This window comes from Heteronotia binoei, chromosome 14 (assembly GCF_032191835.1).
Source record: "Heteronotia binoei isolate CCM8104 ecotype False Entrance Well chromosome 14, APGP_CSIRO_Hbin_v1, whole genome shotgun sequence".
NCBI lineage: Eukaryota > Metazoa > Chordata > Lepidosauria > Squamata > Gekkonidae > Heteronotia > Heteronotia binoei.
The window spans coordinates 44,786,663-44,808,509 of record NC_083236.1 but is presented as its reverse complement, the minus strand read 5'-3'; the positions used below and the strand labels follow the sequence as shown (position 1 = coordinate 44,808,509).

At 44.1% G+C, this 21,847-nt stretch overlaps 1 protein-coding gene across 2 annotated transcripts; it reads left to right on the top strand.

Annotated features, from left to right (window-relative positions):
* Positions 1 to 638: 638 nt before the first annotated feature.
* Positions 639 to 20,068, top strand: TK2 (thymidine kinase 2). Of its 2 annotated transcripts, XR_009556197.1 has the most exons (11): positions 640 to 957; positions 4,648 to 4,685; positions 5,107 to 5,181; positions 8,461 to 8,514; positions 8,751 to 8,840; positions 10,114 to 10,187; positions 14,330 to 14,418; positions 15,838 to 15,917; positions 16,935 to 17,015; positions 18,210 to 19,082; positions 19,582 to 20,068. XR_009556197.1 is itself a non-coding variant. In XM_060254317.1 (10 exons), exons 1-10 carry the CDS (start codon positions 780 to 782, stop codon positions 18,306 to 18,308), a joined length of 858 nt encoding a protein of 285 aa, XP_060110300.1. In that variant the 5' UTR covers positions 639 to 779; the 3' UTR covers positions 18,309 to 20,068. The 2 variants fall into 2 exon arrangements, 1 of the variants encoding a protein (XP_060110300.1); XM_060254317.1 differs by having other exon boundaries at positions 639 to 957; positions 18,210 to 20,068.
* The last annotated feature ends 1,779 nt before the right edge of the window (positions 20,069 to 21,847 follow it).

Sequence of the window (21,847 nt, the reverse complement as noted above, 5' to 3'; positions counted from 1 at the left end):
ATCTGAGCCGTGGGTGAGTTCTAATTGACCAAAATGTTTGATGTTGCAACTGTTATTGAGAGTGAGGCATTATTTTTTTCCTTATATTATTTTTTATATTTAGTTCCAGAAAAATTAGCTTTTGTCAGCCGAAGAGAGTCGCCATTGAAACACGTGTATTTTTACCGGAAACGTGTTACATATTGCATTTTCTGGGAAAGACACTCTGGCACACCTTTGTAATTAATTGTGTGCAAATTATCATTCCTGTGTCCGTGGACTTTGTATGTATATATTTGTATAAAATTTTGTACAGTCTACAGAGCCATTGTTTGTGTGTTCGCAAAAAAGTAATTGTACACTGTGCCACTTCAAGATTGTGAGTAATAATTATGATGATACTTCTGAGTAACAATAACTAGTGGTCTAACTTTAATTCTCCTAACACGGTTTTCACTTAGTTTCCCACCTGGGGATTGGCAGCCCTAGTTGCAAGGGGTGCGTCGGGAAGAATTAACCAAACGAAAATGAAGCTGCATGCTTAAGGACACTTTGCTGAGCGAGAGTCAGCCCTCCCTGCTGAGCAAACCCAGCCGGCTTCCTATCTAACGGGAAACTCTGCGCCTTTAAGGCCGCCTCTCTCCTAGCACGTTTCTCGCTTGCCGGTGCGGGGCGCTCAGCTTTACACACAGGAAGCAAAACATTTGCTGCTCCAGAAGGAAGGAAGCGAGGAAGCTCCGGCAGCGTCGCTCGCTTGGTTTTGCACACTAGCAGCAATTGCTTTATGCAGGACATGGGCCATGCGGCCGTGGCAACCGCTCTTCGTCCGGCTCTTGCTAGGCTCCCGAAGCATCCGAGGGGCTCAGCCTGCTTTCGGTTTCGATAGCTGGAAGGCCAGGCCGAGGACTTCTCCGCAGACAAAGAAGCCCGGCCGATGCAGGCCTGATTCCCATGAGGACGTCGCCGCTTATATGTCTGGTAGCAGCTTCTTTATTAAATGCATGTCAAAGCATCCTGAATATAATCCCAGGACGCTCAAGAATTCCCTGTTAAAATGCGTAATATTTATAGATAGTTTACATTTAGTGTTGGTTTTGCCCATGCATTTTAATTGCAGCCACCGTTTATTGCACTGTAGTCCTTGGCTCTTGATTCGCTGACAATCTGCACCCCCTCCCCCAGTCCACATATACGTTCTACAACACTGACAAATGATTCTCCTTCTGCCCCACTTTCTGGTCCCTCTGTGTATCTAAAAATGCCCTGGATGGCTTTTTAGAAAATTGCATATTAGATTTGCAAGAGTAAGACTGCTTTTGGCTAAGTGGCTGCTATCAGCCTAAACGCGGGGGTGTCAAACTCATTTGTTATGAGGGCTGGATCTGACATAAATGAGACCTTATCGGGCAGGGCTGGTCCATGTGGGATTGGGTCATGCATGTACCTGTTTAAGATTAGGTAGCAGAGATATAAACTTTATAAAGGACACAAACACAATTAAAGATGTTCTTTTTTTTTTTTTTTAAACCCTTAAAATAAAACATGCTTAAAATATTAGCATTCAGTCTTAAAGATGTTTTCTTTGTGTTTCTCCCACTGGGCAAAGGAAGCTCTGGCTCTTTCCCTCCTTCCCCAGGGGACCAGGATGGGGAGGAGCCTCAACCAATGGAGAAAACAGAAGTTTTGCTCTGTAGCTCCTGTGCAATTGAGTAAGCCTGGCAAAGCACGCTGTGATGCAGAAGGAAGTAAGAGAGAGGGAGAAGGAAGCAGACAAGACCTAGTTGCTCATGGTGGAGCCTGATAGGAGCACTCGGGGGGGGGGGGGCATGATTTGGCCCCCAGGCCACATGTTTGACACCCCTGGCTTAAAGCTTGTGTATGTTTCTAATCAGAAATAACGTCTTCATTTTCTTCAAAATTCAGCAGTGTGTGTGTAGGCTTTAGAGAGAAACGTTTCATTTTTCAAGATCAATTCAGATGCATTGAGCAGCTACACCTCTAGTTTCTAGGCTGCCCTTCCCTGCAAGCAAGGCTCATGGTGGCCTACATCAGAATAAACAAGAGAATTGCCTAGTAGCTTAGAGTTGTTTGAAATGCAGGTTATTTTATATATCTTTTTAAAATATGTTGTTCTGAGTGGTAATTGCATTGGAAGTTCAGGAAACCTTTGCAAAATTCTTTGAATAGTCTGACCTGCCGTGTACATCATTCTGTTTGATATGACAAACTGTTAGCTAAAGAATGGTTTCCGTTGTTTTTAAACAAACAAGCGTGCCTCAGAAGTATGCATTTTAAAACAAAGTATGGTAGTCTTGGGCATGTGGTTCTTCTTTTGACCTAAGTGAAATTATAGCTCACTTTATGTGTAGTTCAGCTGTCCTAAATTTTCTGGTGACTTCTTCAGGGATAGATATTGGAACTTAGAAAAGGAGTATGATATATAGGCTGAAATCTGTTGACCCCTCCAGTATTTTTCCTGGGACTTGTATGCAGGAGGCAGGGTGTTAGAGGCAACAACAACACTCTAGATCAGGGGTGGCCAAACTGTGATTTGGGAGTGACTTGTGGCTCTTTCACACGTATCGTGTAGCTCTTGAAGTCTCCACCATTCTGTCAGCCAGCTTGGAGAAGGCATTTATCTCTTTAAATCACTTCTCCAAGCCAGCCGGTAGCTTGGAAAATGCATTTCAAGTTGAAAGTTGCTTTCTTTCCCCCTCTTCCCCCTCAACTTCCTTCCTTTTGACATTCATGTCTTGCACCTCTCAAACATCTGACGTTTATTCTGTGTGGCTCTTACATTAAGCAAGTTTGGCCACCCCTGCTATAGGTATTAGAAAGTCAAAGTATTGCTATATGTAAAAGCAAAGTAAAATGTTAAGTAGGCTGTAACTAAGCATATAAGATACGTGAGCTGACATGAGGAAACTGCTGGTAGAGATATAATGAGGATGTATTTTATCTGTTTTTATTGACTGTTTTGAAGCAAGTTATTTGCATTCTTCTGAAGGTTCTGTGCTCTTCTGCTGACTGTTGTCTTCTGCCTGCTGGCTGAGAGCATGCAGTCTGTTAGATGCAGTAACATGTTTTCTAAGTAACAGTAAGTCTTCTTGTTATTGCAAAGTGTAAAGTACACAAGGTATCAAACTGTTTATTTTTAATTAACCAACACAGGGCCATGGCTGCACAAGCAGTTGAACTTCACCCCAGAAGAAATTTGGAGAGCTGTAGTTGTGAGAGTCCTGAGATTCTTTGGATGGAGATTCTTTAGGTCTTCATAGAATGAGACTATCTGGGGTTCCTTAAGGTTGTCATCTCTGGTTGGGGAAATTCCTGGAGATCTGGGGTGGAGCCTAGGGAGGGGAGGAACTCCAGGAGGCTATCGCCATAGAATCCAGCACAGCCGTTTTCTTCAGGGGAGCCCATCATTGTCCTCTGGAGACCAGGTGTAATTCCAAACAATCTCCAGACCTCACCTGGAAGGTGGCAACCCTAGTTCCTTTGTCAGGGCCCCCCCCCAACCATTTAATCAGTGTGAAGCTGCTTTAAATTGGTGTTTTAGAAATGCTTGTGACCTCTCATAGGCCTGAACCATTTCAGAAGGCCTATGGAGAAGATCTTGTTGGAAAGGCACCCCTTGCAGAAATAAAAATTTCTGTGCGTGTTGATTTTTTGGTGGTATTTTTATGTAAGTGTGCATGTGCACCTGGAAGTCATGGTAACCTCTGGTGACTGACCCCTACTGGGGGCCTGGAGGATATTCAGGGAGGTGGCTGAATAAAGCCTGCCTCTGCCTCCCAACTGCTGGTATTCCAAGGAGGTCTCCCATCCAAGTTCTAACCAGAGTTGACCCTGCTTAGCTTCTGAGATCTGATGAGATAGGGCTTGCCTAGGCTATCCAGCTCAAGTCTGCATGTTGAATATTTAGAAACCAGCACTGAGGATACAGCACCGTAAGAGGATTATACCACGTCCCTCTCTTCCTGTTTGAATCATAGTTAGCAATATGAGATCTGCTCGGGTTAGTGGCCTTGATATTGTTGCTTCTCTGTATGGCTACAGACTGTATAGAGGACCGTTGTTCCTCTTGATGTTGAGAGCATTGTGCATAGTGTGGCTCGTGGTATATCCTGGCTCTTCCTCAACTCCTGTCTGCCCACATCCAGCTTGTGTAGGATTTTGTGATTTACAGCTGGGTGGGAGCATTGGCTCTATGTTTGGTTGCTGACAGCCTGGAGGAAAAAAATGTCTTGCTTTTTTAACAGAGGGTTATTGGAATGTTATTTACTGGGTGATGCGCCATGCCATGAAGAGTTTTAAGTGTCCATTTCTGCACATTAAACCTCTGTTAAAAGGGCAGGATATATCCCCCCCAGCTGTGTCTTGCAGCATTGTGGTGTTACAACAGTACTTATGCATGATTCAGCTTGCTTTTGGGGCTTTGCACAATGGTCCATAAAACCCAAGACTCTGAGTGGCGAAATCTTCTAAAGTAACCTCAATAACAAATATAGAATACTTAATTTGTCCCTGCAATGCAAAATATAAATGTAAAATGAATCTCACACAGCAGGAGATTGAAATAGAATTTAAAATTATTTGCTGACTCAAATTAATAACTGTCACAGCTCAGATGCACAATAATTTAAGTACTTTCTCATTATTTTTAAGATAAACACCTGGCAAATGGAAAAGAGAAAAAGACGTTTGTAAGTAAGAGACCTTTGTTACCCCATGGTTTTTAACAAACCCTCAAACTCTTAAATTTTACACATGTATAGATTCCCAAGGGGAGGGAAATCTTTTGCCTTGGTACTGTTGGGCACGTATGCAGAGGGGATTACATCTACCAGTTTCTCCCCACAGAGTTTGTCACCTGTTATTTGTTGCCTAATTTACAGTTCAAAGTATTTTATTGTTGTAGCTATAGGCCATAGCAACCCAGCAAATCCCCCAAAGTATACAATTTACTTCTAGCCATAAAAAATTAAAACACTTAAAAAACCATAGTAAAATACAGAACTATTAACAAGATTTAAAACATAACTAATAAAACAATGTGACAGAATTGAAACTAATTTACAGGCTTTTCATTCAGTTCTGAAACCTTGGTATTGTTTGTTCCCCCAGATCTGCATTGAAGGGAACATTGCAAGTGGAAAAACAACATGCCTGGATTATTTTGCCAACAATTCTGACATTGAGGTGATTGGATTTGAAACTTCTCTGTATGCCACCAAATTTTGACATACCTTTTCCTTTGGGGGCTTGATTCTGGACCTTGTTTTCACCAAGGAGGTGAACTTATGAAGTTCTACAACTTAGACGTGGCCTTAACACAGTAAAAACTCATCCTCAGTCTGGCTTCAGCTTTAAGCATGCTGGATCTGAAGCTTCCATGATCTGAATTTGGGTTTTTTTTTTGTAATTTCAAGATGCCCTCTTTCCACAGCTATAGGGTGAATCTTGGAAGCTGCTGAGGAGTATGGAACATGCAGAGCCACTAGCTTAGCAGTTCTTTCCTACTCCCATCTCTTTCATTTGTTTTAGGAAAAAGGTCCAACAAGTCCTATTCTAAGCCAATACTGGGCTAGTGGCCCAGTGTGTAGAGTCTTTTGCACAGTGCAGTGGAATGCATACATTCAGGGCTTTTTTTGTAGCGGGAACTCCTTTGCATATTAGGCCACACACCCCTGCTGTAGCCAATCCTTCTGGAGCTTACAGTAATAATAATAAGAAATTTTTTTTATTATATCCCGCCCTCCCCGCTGAAGCGGGCTCAGGGCGGCTAACAACATTTTCATATAGTTATACAAAGTTTAAAATCACATTAGCTTTAAAACATTCCAATTAACCAAATACAATACAGATTTCCAGGTGCTAATTCCATTTATAAAATGATAGTAGCAAAAGTCACCCAACAACAGTCTCTCAGCCAGCAAAGGCCATCCTGAAAAGGGTGGTCTTGCAGGCCGTGCAGAACTGGTCAAGGCACCGCAGGGCTCGTACTTCTTCCGGAAGCTGGTTCCATAGGTGTGGAGCTGCGTTGGAGAAGGCCCGTGTACAGGTATTTTATAGTTTGGCCTCCTTTGGTCCAGGGATAGTCAGCTGGTTCTTCCCTGCTGACCTCAGTACTCTCTGGGGTTCGTATGGGGAGAGACGGTCCCTCAGGTAGGCAGGTCCTTGGCCATATAGGGCTTTAAAGGTAATAACCAGCACTTTGTAATGAACCCAGTAAGTAACTGGCAACCAGTGCAGTTCGCGTAGCCCCGGCTGTATGTGCTCCCATTTCGGGAGCCCCAATATCAGCCTAGCCGCCGCGTTCTGCATCAGCTGCAACCTCCGGGTTCGGCACAGAGGCAGCCCCATGTAGAGGGCATTACAGTAATCCAATCTTGAGGTGACCGTTGCATGGATCACTGTTGCTAGGTCTCGGCGCTCCAGGAAGGGAGCCAGCTGCCTTGCCTGCTTCAGGTGGAAAAACGCCGACTTAGCAGCGGCTGCTATCTGGGCCTCCATTGATAATGAAGGCTCCAGTAGGACTCCCAAGCTCTTGACCCGGTGCGCCGCTTTCAGAGGCACACCGTCAAAAACCGGGAGAGGTGTTTCCCTCCCCAGGGCGCCACGGCCCACGCAAAGGACCTCTGTCTTCGTCGGGTTCAGCTTCAGCCCACTCAGCCTAAGCCAAGTTGCCACGGCCTGCAATGCCAGGTCCAAATTCTCTGGAACGCAGTCAGGCTGGCCATCCATTAGCAGATAGAGCTGGGTGTCATCTGCATATTGGTGACACCCAAGCCCATACCTCTGGGCAATCTGGGCAAGGGGGCGCATATAGATGTTAAATAGCATCGGGGAGAGAACTGCTCCCTGCGGCACCCCACAATCTAGTGTGTGCCTCTGGGACAGCTCACCCTCGATTGCCACCCTTTGTCCCCGACCCTTGAGGAAGGAGGAAAGCCATTGTAGGGCTAGGCGGCGGGTCAGTAGCCGATGGTCAACCGTATCGAATGTGGCCGACAGATCTAATAACATCAGCACCGCCACGCCGCCTCGGTCCAGATGCCGCTGGAAGTCATCTACCAAGGCGACCAGCGCTGTCTCCGTCCCATGACCTGGGCGAAAGCTGGACTGGCAAGGGTCTAGGATGGAAGCGTCATCCAGAAAATCCTGCAACTGCAACACCACTGCCCTCTCAATAATTTTACCAAGAAACGGTAAATTAGAGACCTGTCGGTAATTTGCCAATTCGGCCGGGTGTGCTGTACTTTTTTTCAAGAGGGGGCGGACCATAGCCTCTTTCAAGGGTGTTGGAAAGCGCCCCTCGGAAAGGGATATATTTATGATGTCCCGTAAAGGACATCTAAGATCCCTTTGGCAGGATTTAATCAGCCAAGAGTCCAAATCACAAGTTGTTGGGCGTGCAGAAGAGAGAATTCCGTCGACTTCCTCCAGGCTGAGCGGGTCGAAGCGATCCAGAACGAAATCGGAAGACAGGCATAGAGCCTCAAGTTCCTGTACTGTATGCAAAGTGATAGGCAGGTCCTGGCGGAGCGACGTCATTTTATCTGCAAAATATTTCGCGAAAGCCTTGCAGCCTATCCCTAATTCCCTCACATTTGGTCTGCCTTGAGGCAGTGTACAGTGCACATTTGGTCTGCCTTGAGGCAGTGTACAGTAGGCCCTGTACTAAGAGCCCTGTAAGCTCTTGAAGGATTGGCTGCATCAAGAGTGTGTGGCCTAATATGCAGAGGAGATCCTGCTACAAAAAAAAAGCCCTGCATACATTCAGGATATGTGAGAATTCTCTGCATTTGTGAGATGAGATGGCTGTTAGTGGGCTGTGGTTAGGGTTGCCAGGTCTGGGTCAGGAAATACCTGGAGATTTTGGGGATGGAGCCTAAAGAGGGTGGGGTTTGGGTAGGTGAGGGGGTTCAGTGGGGTATAATGCCATATAGTCCACCTCCCACAGCAGCCGTTTTCTCCAGATGAACCGATCACTGTTGCCTGGAGATCAGTTGTAATAGTGGGAGATCTCTGGCTGCTGCTTGGAGGTTGGTGACCCTCTTTGTGGTTGGACTCCGGAAGCATGACATGTTTACAAGTGTTCCCATATTCAGAATGTTTACGACATGCGAAGGTATGGTGTAATTTGCATGGTGGTCTTAAGTGGGTGCTCTTGCCTGAGAATGTTGGAAATGCTTACTGGATCAGATACACCTAAACCAACATTCTGTACAAGAACCCCAGGAAGCACTGAGCAAACACGAGTAGTCCACCAGTGGACCACAGCCTATCCTCTGTCAGCGCAAGGCGTGCTGTGTTCTTAATTCAACTTGTATGTTGTCCCTCCTGGGGTATGGCTGAATTTCCTGTATGGTTTTATCTAGCCTGGAGAAATTAGACTTCATCACAGCTGTTGAAAACTGATCTGTATGGGTTGGGGAGAAGCAGATGCATTGAATTACTCTTTCTTTTTGAACTCAGGTGTTGACTGAACCAGTGTCTAAATGGAGGAATGTTCGTGGGCATAACCCTCTGGTGAGTTACAAGGAGGAACCCCTCACTGTCCTGTGCAGTTGTGCCTTTTTTAAACCTAATGTGGGTTGCGATGATTTAAAACCCACAAAACCCACTCCTCCTGCTGCCTGCACTCTTGTTGCTTTGGTCACTGTGTTATAAGGAGCTTTCATTACATACACTTCCACATCCTGTCTTAATGGGATGGGCCTAGCTAATCAAAATGATCACGATAATGTTGTTTCTCTTGACTATAGGGCTTAATGTACCAAGATGCCTCACGGTGGGGCTTAACATTACAGACTTACGTGCAGCTTACCATGTTGGACCAGCACACAAGGCCAATGGTACGTTGGAAGGTTTTGTTGATAATTCTGAATTTAATATCCCAAATGAGAGCGATGTTTCTAGGTTAACAGAATTGCCTCTGCTCACATTTAGCCTGTATTACTGTAGACAACCCCATGGGCTGAAATTCTTATTGTGTAGGGCCCAGGGAAGACTTGAGGGGAAAAACCCAAAATGAATAGTTAGGCCTTCAATTAGTATTATTGTCCACTCCTATAGAGGGCTAATTTGGTGTGGTTACGAGCATGGACTCTAATCGTGGAGAATGAGTTTGATTCCCCACTCCTTCACATGCAGCTGCTGGGTGACCTTGGGCCAGTCACAAGTTCTCTCAGCGGTTCTCTCAGGAGCAGTTCTCTCAAAGGTCTCTCAGCTCCACCTACCTCCCATGCTGAGTGTTTGTTGTGTGGAGATGAAGGGAAGGAGATTGTAAAGCGCTCTGAGACTCCAAGTGAAGGGTGGGGTATATATCCAATCCCCTCCTCTCCTTTCTTATTCTTCTTCCTTTCTCCTCTTCTTCCTCCTGCATTGCCATTTTAGCTGCTGTGGCATCTTGTCACTTTGAAAACAGCTTCATTTCCTAATTTATTGGCTTAAATCCCACTTTTCTTCTCATTGGGGGATCCAAAGGGGTTTCCTACATCATTTGCCATCTTCAGTTTATTCTCATAACAGCAACCCTATGAGAAAGGTTAGGCTGAGAGTCTATGACTGGTCCAAGGTCACCCAGCAAGCTTCCATGGTAGAGTGTGGGATTGGAACTGGGATCTCCCAGATGATCTAACCTTTGTACTGTGCTAACTCTCTGGTAAGTGGCACATGCCATTCCCTCTGTACTTGACATCAGGGAATTAAGGCCATTTCAGAATGGGTGGACTGAGATTCCATTGGTTGTCCCAACGCTCCCAGGGCTTCACGTGTAGTGGCTGCTGCCACAGTGAGAAAGCCAGGTCAGAGTTCTAGAGAACTGGTATCTTGTGCTTCATAGTGCAGAACTGGTCTGTCTTTAAGATTTATTTCAGGACAAAGTTCTTTGTTTTCTTGGGCTCATGGGTGTAGTGGTGTTGTGTGGTTTACATACAACTGTAATTTATACAAGTATTGCTACAAGCTTGAATTATTTCTTTTTAACCACTCAGCTGTAAAAATTGCGAATTCATTTCTCCAAGTCCTTGAGAGGAGACATGTCACATTCAGCAAAAAGCTTTTCTCCTCCATTGGATCCGAAGAAAACTAAAATTACTGAACTTGTCTTGTCCGTTAATTTTGCAGACTTCTCCCATAAGAATGATGGAGAGATCAATCCACAGCGCAAAGTACATCTTTGTAGAAAACCTGTATCGGAGGTGCAGTACCCAGTGTCTTGTCTGCTTCAGCTGTGTTCATTTTCACACAGAAAGCCTTGCACTCTCTAAACTCACATTTGGTTTATTCTGCATTTCTCGTTGGGAAATACTACCGTACTAGGTTATCCAATTTATTGCATCAGATTATAAGTACTGGCAGGAAACTGCAGCTAATTTTAAAAAGTTTGATGCAAATCAAGTGCATCAGACTGAAGAGGGGAGGTGCCATATAGATATTCTAAAAGAAGAGCAAAATTCAAATGTCGTGAAGTGCAGCCCCACTGGATGATTTGGGGCGGGGGTGTGTGTGTCAGACCTGAGCTTCATCTCATCTGGGTGAATGCACTTAAAATAAGGAACAAAGAACCACATTGTTCTGTTGTAGCCTGACATCTGCCACTACCGTGTGCAAGTTGACACAATAAAGATCTATACAATATAAAATGGCAGTTGTGTGCATTATGTAAATGTAATGACTGAGTTATTAACAGAGACTTTTCTTCAGAAAAGCTACTTATTTATTTATTAAACCCCAAATACTGATTTCATTGAAAATATTATAACAATTTTTTTTTTTAAAGGTAAAGGTGCAAGCACCAGTCGTTTTCTACTCTGGGGTGACGTCGCATCACAACGTTTCAGCTGCAGACTTTTTAATGGGGTGGATTGCCATTGCCTTCCCCAGTCATCTACACTTTCCCCCCAGCAAGCTGGGGACTCATTTTTACTGACCTCAGAAGGATGAAAGGCTGAGTCAGCCTTGAGCCGACTACCTGAACCTAGCTTCTGCCAGAACTCAGGTCGTGAGCAGAGCTTGGACTGCAATGCTGCAGCTTACCACTCTGCACCACAGGGCTCTTATTATAACAAATATAATAAGATAAATGATTAAAAACTTGTGCACAAAGTTGACATTGAGAGATTCAAACATAACGTGGTACAAAATACAATAACATCCTCAATTACCATCCCCCTATGGCTCAAGAAAACAGAAAAGCTATTTATGACTCACAATTACTGTTCAATGTGTAGTCAATTTAATCAAACTTGAATCATCCCAGAAAAACCTGGAGACTCCCGGCAAAGTCCCGAAACTGTGTCCGGATTCACTATGATGTTTTGAGCTTTTACAGCCTTCATCAACTGGAGCTGGAAAGTGCAGAAGTGCAGTAGCAAAGTCCATCTCAAAGAGTCACTTGCGTTTTATGTGCTTCCAAAATTATTTTCCAAATAGCACTTACAGAACATACAGAGGTTTCGGAACAGTTCCCGTGGTCTCCTGGAGAAGGCTGCAAAGTTGAAGACATAGTGAATCTGGACATTGTTTCTGGACTTTGCCCAGAGTCTTCTGGGACGATTCAAGTTTGATTAAATGTACTTTATATTGAACAGTAATTGTGCATAATAAATACCTTTTCTGAAGAAAAGCCTCTGTTAATAACTCAAATCATTATGTTTATATAATACATGCAGTAGCAATTTTATATTGTATAGATCAGGGTGTCAAACATGTGACCTGCGGGCCGGATCCAGCCGGCAGAGGGCTTCAATCAGACTCTCCAGCAACTGGCTGTTGTCTGCTTCATTCTCCCTTGCCTGCTGTGTTCGGTCGCCATTTTGTGGTTCTCCCCAGCGACCAGACTGCTAGCAAAGCGGCCTTTCTTGGCTCCTTCCCTCTCCCCCTCCCTTTTCCCAAAGGGAGTAGGAAAGAGGAGGAACTTCAGCCAGTGAAAGAGCCTAGCTCTATAGCTCTGCTGGGTAATTTTGGCAGTCTCAATCACCCTGCAGAGCTACTGAGTCCAGCCTCTCTTCTTTCCTGGCTGAGGCTCCTCCCTCTCGTGCCCTGGGGGAAGGAAGGAAAGAGCCAGAGCTTCCTTTGGCCAGTCCTCACCATCGGGAGAAATACAAAGAACACTTTTAAGACTAGTGATGTTTTATTGAAGGTATGAGCTTTTTTGCCTTGCTACAGAGAGAGAGGGAGGGAGATTTGTTGGGCTTGTTATGGGTGCAGCTAGGTTCTCATCTTTTCCATTGTATTCGTGCCATCCAGTCTTTCTAAATAGGAAAGTATGTGAACTATTTAGAAGAAAAATAACAACAAGCTAGCATTAGGCTGAATGTGTGTGTGTTTACCCAGCAATTTCCATTGATTTTTTTCACATTTTCCTTTCATTGGGGATCTTGAATTTAGTCTTTCCAGATAGTAGTCTGATACTGACCATTGTACATGGCTGTCTCTGTTCTTGCACTGGCACGTAGGAGTTGTATTTTTTTTCTGGAGAAGACTATAGTTTTGCAGACAAGTACATAGCCCTCAGTCTGTGCCATGGTGCCTTCACGTAATCTTGACCAGCCCATGAAGCAGTTTATGTACAAAAGCTCACAATGCCCAGCTGCTTCATGCTTTCCTCTGGGTCTGAGGCTCAAAGCATTGACTATGAGATCTTTGTAATGAATGTCAATAAATCAAAAGTAGGTTTGCAACTTAGAGATGTGCACACTTGAACAAGACTTGAACAGCATATTCAAGATTGGTACAGCACAGGCATTGTCTGCAGTTTTTGATGCAATAATTTATAGCAAGAGATCACATCAGACTGTAAAACAAAATATTGCAAGAGTGCTAATGTTTTAAGATAAAAAAAATAGTATTTGTCTGTGCTCCCTTTATACAGTTTATATGTCCTCTACCTGGCATTACATTTTATGACACACATGGTCCGGCCCGACAAGGTCTTATTTGTGTCAAATCCAGCCCTCATAACAAATGAGTTCGACATCCCTGGTATAGATCATTATTGTGTCAGCATTGCAGTTTCTTCGTGTTCCTGCTTTGCTTTAGGGCTGGGATCCCTTTTTGTGTCTGCACTATCATGTGCATGGCATGAAGACTGTCTGCTGCATGTAATTGAGCTGTTGCTAGTTGCACGACATAACTGCCCACACAGCCCTCTCTGGTGATCAGTTCTTCCTTCCCATCCTCAGCACTGGAGCATTTATGATCTTCTTTTGAAAATGAGGGGGAAAGTTATTTTTTTAAGCCACAAGGTGGCAGCCGTGTAACGCAGTCATTTTAGGCAATACTATGTTTAGGTTTTTGAAAAGTGCAGATTTAAGCATGCAGTAATTGATCTGAAAAGTTTCCCCATTCGTTAGTCTATATGGAAAACAAGATATATCTAATAGCTTTGGCATCGCTTCCTCATTTGGACTTTAAGCTGTCAGTTTTTGCCTCCCTCTCCTTTTGTATTAGATAGTTCGTGCATGTACTGAAAATTTTAAAGGCTGTGTATTTGTCCTATTGATTGACTTGTTTGCCTCCTTCGCCTTTATTTATTTATTTATTTATTTATTACTTTACATTTATATCCCGCCCTCTCCGCAAGCGGACTCAGGGCGGCTTACAGTATCATAAAAACAATCAATTCCATAAAACATATAAAACCATAAAACATTTATCAAGTTAAAAACTAGTACGCTATCTCAATCTAGTCTGGCGGTATTGGGTTCTGACTATGACCGCCAGCTTCTGTAGGATGCATGTTTAATTGCAGAACTGACAATTGATATGTGAGATTTGTTTCATTCAATACAGCAAGCTGCAGGTTCATTGATATTACACGTTCCATATCAATCAGCCACAGCTTAAGCCTTTTTAAAGAGAATCTGTAACAGCCCTTATCAATTTGAAGATGAGGGAAGACTCCAGAATGCACAGTAGAGATTTTCTTTTTGTAAATTGTCTTAATGCACCAAGTTGCAGGCACTTGTGCATTTATACATCATACTAACATATAAACCATCATGTAACTTTTAAATGGAGCTACTTAAAGGTGCCTTCAAGCCAGCAGATCTTCCAGACGAAAGCTATAACCAGCCATATTGGCGTGTGCAAAATCCGAAACAAAATCTCTATAATGTCTTTTGATTTGAGGCAGAACATTTGAGGTGTTAGCCAGTTCTTGAAGAATTAGTTTTGTCTTTCTCAGAGTGCTGGGTTCGGGTAGAAGTCATAGAGTGGATTCTGGAGGGATGGGGATAAACACATGGGCGCTGCTTCAGCAAGATGAAGGGCTGCATTTTACTAAATGTAAGGCAATTATGCAGATTCTTTTGTTCCCCCCTCCCCTTATTTGTTGCAGTGGGAAAATGCCAGAAGTGGATTATGCAGTACTGACAGAATGGTTTGAGTGGATCATCAAGAATTTGGATGTTTCAATGGATTTAATAGGTAATATGCATAATTTGTGAAAAAAACCAGGTACCGTTCCTGACAGCCAGATAGTTAGCAGTTGCTTGTTCTGGTGTTCCTCAGCCAGGGCTGGCCCTAGATTGTCTGGCAACCTAGGCAAGGCTAACTTCTGGCACCCCCCCCCCCCCGAACTGATAATATCACCGAGTCACATGGGGGGCACCCAATTCGGCACCCCCAGAAGGCCAGCGCTCTAGGCAGTTGCCTAGTTTCCCTAGTGGCAGGGCTGTCCCTGGCCATGACTACATTTTGTTTTGTCTTCAAGGGGCTGGTCATGTAGCAGCCTGAATAGCCCAGCTTGGCTTGAACTTGTCAGAGCTTGGAATTGAAGCAGGGTGGGCCACGGTCAGTACTTGGATGGGAGACCATCGAGGAAGACTGAGGTTGCTACATGAAAGACAGGAAGGGCGCAGAACATCTCTTGACTTGGAACTCTTTAGTTTAGAAAAGAGATGACTAAGGGGGAGACGTGACAGAGCGTTATAAAATTATGCATAGGGTGGAAAGAGTTGACAAAGATAAAGTTTTCTCCCTCTCCCTAAATACTAGAACTCAAGGGCATCCAATGAAGCTTATGGGCAGTAGATTCAGGATGGAGAAAAGGAAACACTTATTTACACAGAGAGTGATTAAAATGTGAAATTTGCTGCTGGTGGCCACAGGAATTAAAAGGGGATTAGATAGATTCACGGAGGATAGGTCAGTTAGTGGCTGATAGTTGTGGCTGAGGGGAACATCCACGTTCAGAGGTACTAAACCTTTGAATCCCAGAGCCAGGAGGCAACATCAGGAGCTGGTCTCAGCATTGATGCTGGACTAGATGGACCACTGGTCTGATCCAGCAGGGCTCTTCTGATCTTCACATCCCATGAATGTGATCTTTACCTCCCCTCCAAGTCTATTGTGACTCAACGACACATTCTTTTTTCAGCATCTTGTGTGCACATGTAGGCCATGTTTTTTATTTCAACAAAAGCAGCTTGGGAAGACTGTTAATCCTTTCCTTGCATACTGTTTCTGCCCTCCAAATTACACTCCCCAGTTCCTTCCCTTCCCTTGTGTAAACCCTGCTGTGGAAAGAACAATCTGAAGCGGAGAAATAGGACAGGCAGAGAAAGTGTAAATCACCTCTGTCCTCCCGCCCTGTTGCTTCTCCACTTGACTTTCATTTTTCAGCTTAAAGCTGCTTTTATTTCTTAAAAATGTGCCAAGGTCCCATGAGATGTGCTTGCACGAAACATGTCGTCAGCTCCTAAAAGGGACATCCTCTTTGATAAATGAGATCTGGGATGGGCTGGGTGTTTCTAAACAGCCATAAATATACTTTCTTCCTGAGACCTCCTTCCCAAGACCGTGTGGAATAAAAATCATGCTAGATACATCTTATTTTTATGGCAGTTTATCTGCAGACCTCTCCTGAGACATGTTACGAAAGGCTGAAAAGGAGATGCAGAGAAGAGGAAAAGGTCATTCCGGTGGTGAGTTGAAAGTCTTTGGACATAGTTTGGGATGAATTCTTGTCTTTGGCTTTGAAAGATGATGACACAAGAAGTTAGCCAGGATGGAAAGACGGAGCATATAGAGCTGCGTGAAGCATTATTACCAAAGGCGTGCATTCCCTGGGCAAAAGAGGAACTAAATGAGCTGCAGTCTCTTTTCAGTATCAGCATTGCCCCCTTTCTTCCTGAAGATGTGGGAAGTCCCCAGAAATGGATGGAGGGGGTAACAAACTGGTCGTCTTTCGGAAAGGAAAGGGGATTCTTGTTCCGAAGCGTATTTACTCTTCTTATCTGCAGAAATCAAGACATATTTTCTACTCATGAAATTAGCAGTTTAATTTTTGAGCATTTGATGGGGCAGTAAACAGATGATCAGGCCAGTTCCTGCATGAATCCTTTAAGATATTAAGACGTGTTACTGTTTTATTGGTTTCTCACACTCATGCTACCCAGATCAAAGGTTTGTTCAATTTGTTAATTTTACTATTGTCATTGGATTTTAAATTGGTACCATTTTGCATTCTAAACCACTGCCTGCCAGCTATATGTAGCTGTGCTCACTGTACCTGATTCCTTGTCTGATAAAGTTTGCTTAGAGCATGCGAAAGCTTACATTCTGAATAAAACTTTGTTGGTCTTAAAGGTGAAACTTGACTCCTACTTTGTTCTACTTTAAGATACACAGTCACCCTTGAGAGTGGCTCATGCATTTGGCGCATGTGAATTGCTGGCTGGCACCAGCAGCGTTTTATTCCATAATGCTACTCTACAAAGGGAACATTTGCAGAGCCTTAAGTTTCTTGCTTACTTGCGTTTCAAATAGCAGCCACTCCAGGAAGAGGTAGCCAAAGCAAATGCAAAATTTTGCATACGTTTCATCATTTGTAGAATGCTCATGGGTTAAATTACAGTCTAAATCAAATTGAAGTGTTTCTGCTACAAAGACGCCCTTTTAAAAAGCTTCTTTTCTCTGCTTCCGCCCTTTCTGGAATATAGCAATATTTGGAAGCTATTCATCAACTCTATGAGGAGTGGCTCATTAAGCAAACACGGTTTAAAGTTCCTTGTCCTGTGCTCGTAAGTATGTGTCCTTGATGTGTTTAATCCTGATTGGTGCTGGTGGGGGAACAAATGTTTCAAGTCGCCTTTAGTAGGATGCATTGAATAATATTTGTGGAAAGCAGATGTCCTTTGGCAGGTTTAATTCCATCCTCCCCCAACACGCCCAGACAAAAGGATGGTTGAGCGCTTCCCTGGCTTCGCAGAGGGCAGGAGGAAGTCTTGATGAGGTCACAACCACAAGTCTTGGTGGCATCGCACCTTTGGAAGCCTTTTGTTCCAGTACAGGCAGACGAGGGTCATGGCCAGCTGACTAGACTCGGTGGCCGTTCCTGAATAAGTCATCAGAGGTGCATGCAAAGTGCTCTCAGGTCACAGCCGACTTACTGTGACCTCGTAAGGTTTTCAGGGCAAGAGAGGAACAGAGGGGGCTTGCTATTGCTTGCCTCTGTGTAGCAACCCTGGACTTCCTTGGTGGTCTCCCATCCAAGCACTAACCAGGGCTGACTCTGCTTAGCTTCTGAGATCTGACAAGGTCAGGCTAGCCTGGACTATCCAGGTCAGGGCATGGTGTTGATATAATTATGTTTATGTAGGTTTTTTTTTTAATCCAAGGAACTCAGGAAAGCATATATTCCTCTTCAATTTGGTGTAGTGGTTAAGTGTGCGGACTCTTATCTGGAAGAACCGGGTTTGATTCCCCACTCTTCCACTTGCAGCTGCTGGAATGGCCTTGGGTCAGCCTTCGCTCTCATTGAGCTGTCCTTGAAAGGGCAGCTTCTGGGAGAGCTCTCTCAGTCCCACCTAACCTCACAGGGTGTCTGTTGTGGGGAGGAGGGAGGTAAAGGAGATCGTGAACTGCTCTGAGACGCTGAGATTCAGAGTGGAGGGGGGGGGGTATCAATCCAATATCATTTTCTCTTTTTTTACCCTCACAGTAACTTTTTATCCAAGGAGCTCCGGGAAGCATACATTCTCCCCTTCTCTTTCTTACCCTCCCAGCAACCCCGTGAGGTAGGCCGGGCTGAAAGGTTACTCCGTAAGCTTCCATAGCACAGTGGGGATTTAAACCTGGGCTCCTCCAGATAATAATCCAGCACTCTACTCACGACACTGCACTGGCTCTCTTGTGTGTTTTTAAACCTAACTACGTAAGTCTTTGAGGTCAACTTACAGGAGCCTTGTTCTTACGTCTGGTTTCTTGCTTCAAAGGTGCTTCAGGCTGACCAAGACACGCAGGCTATGATTGAGAAATACGAAAAAAACCGGGACCGAATCTTAACCTCCTGTGACATGCGGCAGTGCTTATAGAAACGTGTACATGTTATTGTGTGGTTTGTTTGCAGAACCCAGTCCTAAGGTCGTAGCTGTTACTTTTTTTTTTTAGTTTCAAATCATAATATATTTATTGCAAACATATGGGGGTACTGTTAAGGAGTACCAGATCAGACAGACCAGAGAGGATTCTGCGTGAGCTATAGAAGAAAGTTGTTTTTGAAGCAGAGACTGCTGGAGCTCTGTTCCTGGTTCATCTGAGCAAGGAGGTGCTGTGTCAGGAGGCAGATAATCCTTCCCTCTCCACTGCCAGCTGCTTTGCCACGTGTTGAAGAATCCTCTCCCGTTTTACAAAGTGCTGCTGCTCGCAGTCTTGAGTGCACTGTCATTGCTGTTGCTATTGGCACCTCTGATTCTGTTATATCCCGCTAAGGAGAAAACACAAGTGTTCTTTTTCTGGGGAGAGTAATCACCATAACACATTGGATTTGGCATAAATTCCTGCTTTTGCACTATTGAAAGATAGCACAGAATATAGAACAATATATATATATCAAGTAGCCTGTGTTAATGCAGAAAAGGAATTCTGTACCCATAGCTGTTAACAGAGCTATGTGGTAAACTCTGCATATATGACGGGACTTCTGTCACCTCCTCCTAATAGTCCTCTCTGTTTACCTCTTCTCTGGTGGGGTTTTTGCAACATGAAGGAGCTTCAGTGAGGTGCTGTTGGAGGAGATGCCCCGAGACCATTAAGTGCAAGACCTTTGAAATGTATCTGGAATGCAACCTGGAATCAGAAAAGGAACTGTTCCTGTTGTCCTGGATCCTAGAGTTTCCCTTCCTTGCTGGAAGAATTCCCCACTTTGAGTCCCCGTGTGGCCTTTGATAACTCTTCCAAGCAATTTGAGGTATAAGCGTGAAGAATTTCCCGAGGGAAAACGAAGCCTGCTTGGCAGTCAGATACTTCTGTCTCCTCTCTTCTGAGGTCTATTTCAGACATTTCTTCCACTCATTCCCCGAACTGTTTCATGGACTTGGAGCAGTTGAAAGAACAGATCTGAAGGTCACTCAGTTGGGTGACATCTTTGGAGGGAAATCAGGTGAACACGTTGAAGGTCTGTTGCACTCTTCAGCCTTGACTCAGATCCAGGGCTTTTTTTGTAGCAGGAACTCCTTTGCCTATTAGGCCACACTTCCCTGATGTAGCCAATCCTCCTGGAGTTTACAGTGGGCCCTGTACTAAGAGCCCTGTAAGCTGTAGGAGGATTGGCTACATCAGGGGTGCGTGGCCTAATATGCAAAGGAGTTCCTGCTACAAAAAAGCCCTGTGAATAATGATTATGACAGCTGCAATATATAGCAGGTATTTTTATGTGTAGTGTACTATTGACCTTGAATGAGAGACTAGAAACTTTAAAAAATTCCCCTTCAATTTTTGTTATATTCTGATGACATATTATCTCTAATGTGCTGCTGTTACTTCGCTATTTCATGGATAGTTTTGAGAGATTCTTTCTGAAATACATGTATGTTCAAAATCTTATTTGCCCTTAATCCAGAAAGAGACAAAAGTACATGTTTTTAAAAGGGTTGAAAACTACCTGTGTACGAATAGGCAAATGGTATTGTGTTTTTATTCAAAATTGTCTGCAGTTCTCTTGTCACACAGGCATTTAGAAATTACACAAAACCTGAAAGAAAATAAATGTACCCTTTTAGCGGTTCCCCAGTTTACCAGAATGGAATTCCATCCTGTACCCTGGAGTTCCATAATGGGGGTTGTCTTAACTTTGCATACAGATTACAGGTATTAATTTGTTTAAACACTTTATAGGTATTAATTTACAGGTATTTGTTTAAAGGCTCTAGGGGAGGGACAGTGGCTCAGTGATGGAGCATCTGATTGGCAAGCAGAAGGTCCCAGGTTCAATCCCCAGCATCTCCAACTAAAAAGGATCCAGGCAAGTAGGTGTGAAAAACCTCAGCTTTAGTCCCTGGAGAGCCGCTGAGTAGACAATACTGATTTTGATGGACCCAGGGTCTGATTCAGTATAAGGCAGTTTCATATGTTCATATATATGCCCTCTTTAAGGTAAACAGGGTACTTTTTAAAAAACACTGGGTTTACACTCCAGCATTGCAGAATATTTGCTCAGAGCCCTCTCGCTACATGGTTGGCATCTCAATGGCGACTGCCCCATCCTGCTTTTTACCCCTGAGTACCCCTCTTAGTGTGAATAGGGACCATCAAACAGTCAAGTGTCTCTACTCAAGATCATGTCAGTGGTGTTTCTTGGCAGGGGCATGATTTGATTGATATCCTGCTGTCCCCTGCATGCTTCAATAAAAGACATAGAATTAAAACATTAAAAACCATAATAATCCAGATTAACAATAAATTTACTAATCAGATTTAAGATGGCAGCTCTTCCAGGACTTCGGGCACCTCCTGAGGAAGCTAGTTAGATGGCCTCATAACACTACAACCTGTTGCCTGGTAAAGCTTTGTTGCCATATGGGATGCGCTGAAAGTTGTTCTTTGAGAGAAGCTTATTTCAGCAGCTTGTTACCCAAAGTCACTCCAAGAGAACAAACTGAAGCATAGACCATCCTTCACTGCAGCAATCTGTTGGGCTTGTATGTCAGTTGGGGCTAACTGCCAAACTATAGGTACTGATGGGCTTGTATGCTCCTCCTCCCTGCCCCTTTGACTGGTTTGTAGCTGGGCTGTCTAGACTTAACTCTGAATAAACCTTGCAAATCCACAGCTATTCCCCATCTTTTTAACAACTTGTTTCACTGCCTGCTTGAGGGCCTTGAAGGACCAGAGAAAAAACATGCGTGCAGCCATATCTTGCTGTAACCATTGTTCTTAGCGGAGTTGAAAGGGTCGAGAGAGTTTGGTTGATGCCTTTAGTGCAGGTGTTCAGCAACCTTGTTGAGCCTGTGGGCACTTTTTAGAATTTTGAGAATAGGATATGGGTGCCATTACCAAAATGGCTGCGGGCCAGGGTCAGACAGAAAATGGCTGCCCTGGGGGACCAATCACAAAAAGTTGGGAAGTTGCAAGTTAAACGTCCTCCTAATGTGAAGTCCGTTGTTTCTGGGTTCTCCTGCTCCAGAGAGGTAGAGGAAACCCTTGGGGAAAGAAACAAATGGACCAACAGTAAACCCACTGGGTGACCATGGGCACCATGTTGGGAATCCCTGGTTTCATGCTTTTTCCCCCAGTTACAGAAAGAACGCTTCATGGATAGTGGAGGGAGAGGGAGGTGCTTTACCTGTCTAGGAGCCATTCCTAGTTGGACCTTGGCTTCAAAGGAGTTCTGACAAAGTTTGCAACAAGAGTAGCCTATCCAGTTAAGTTTTTATGGAAGTCAGTAGCAGGCGCAGCAATGGTATGGGGGTAATCACATGCAGGATAAGTTGCTGTCTTAAGGGCACATTTTCTGTTCAAAACCTGTCCTTGATGGGGGTTTGGCTGTTAGATCCCATTTTGAGCAAGGTTCTAACAACGAGGCATGTCATGTGGCAGAGAGCACCCTATGGCTGTATATTAAGCACATTTAAAA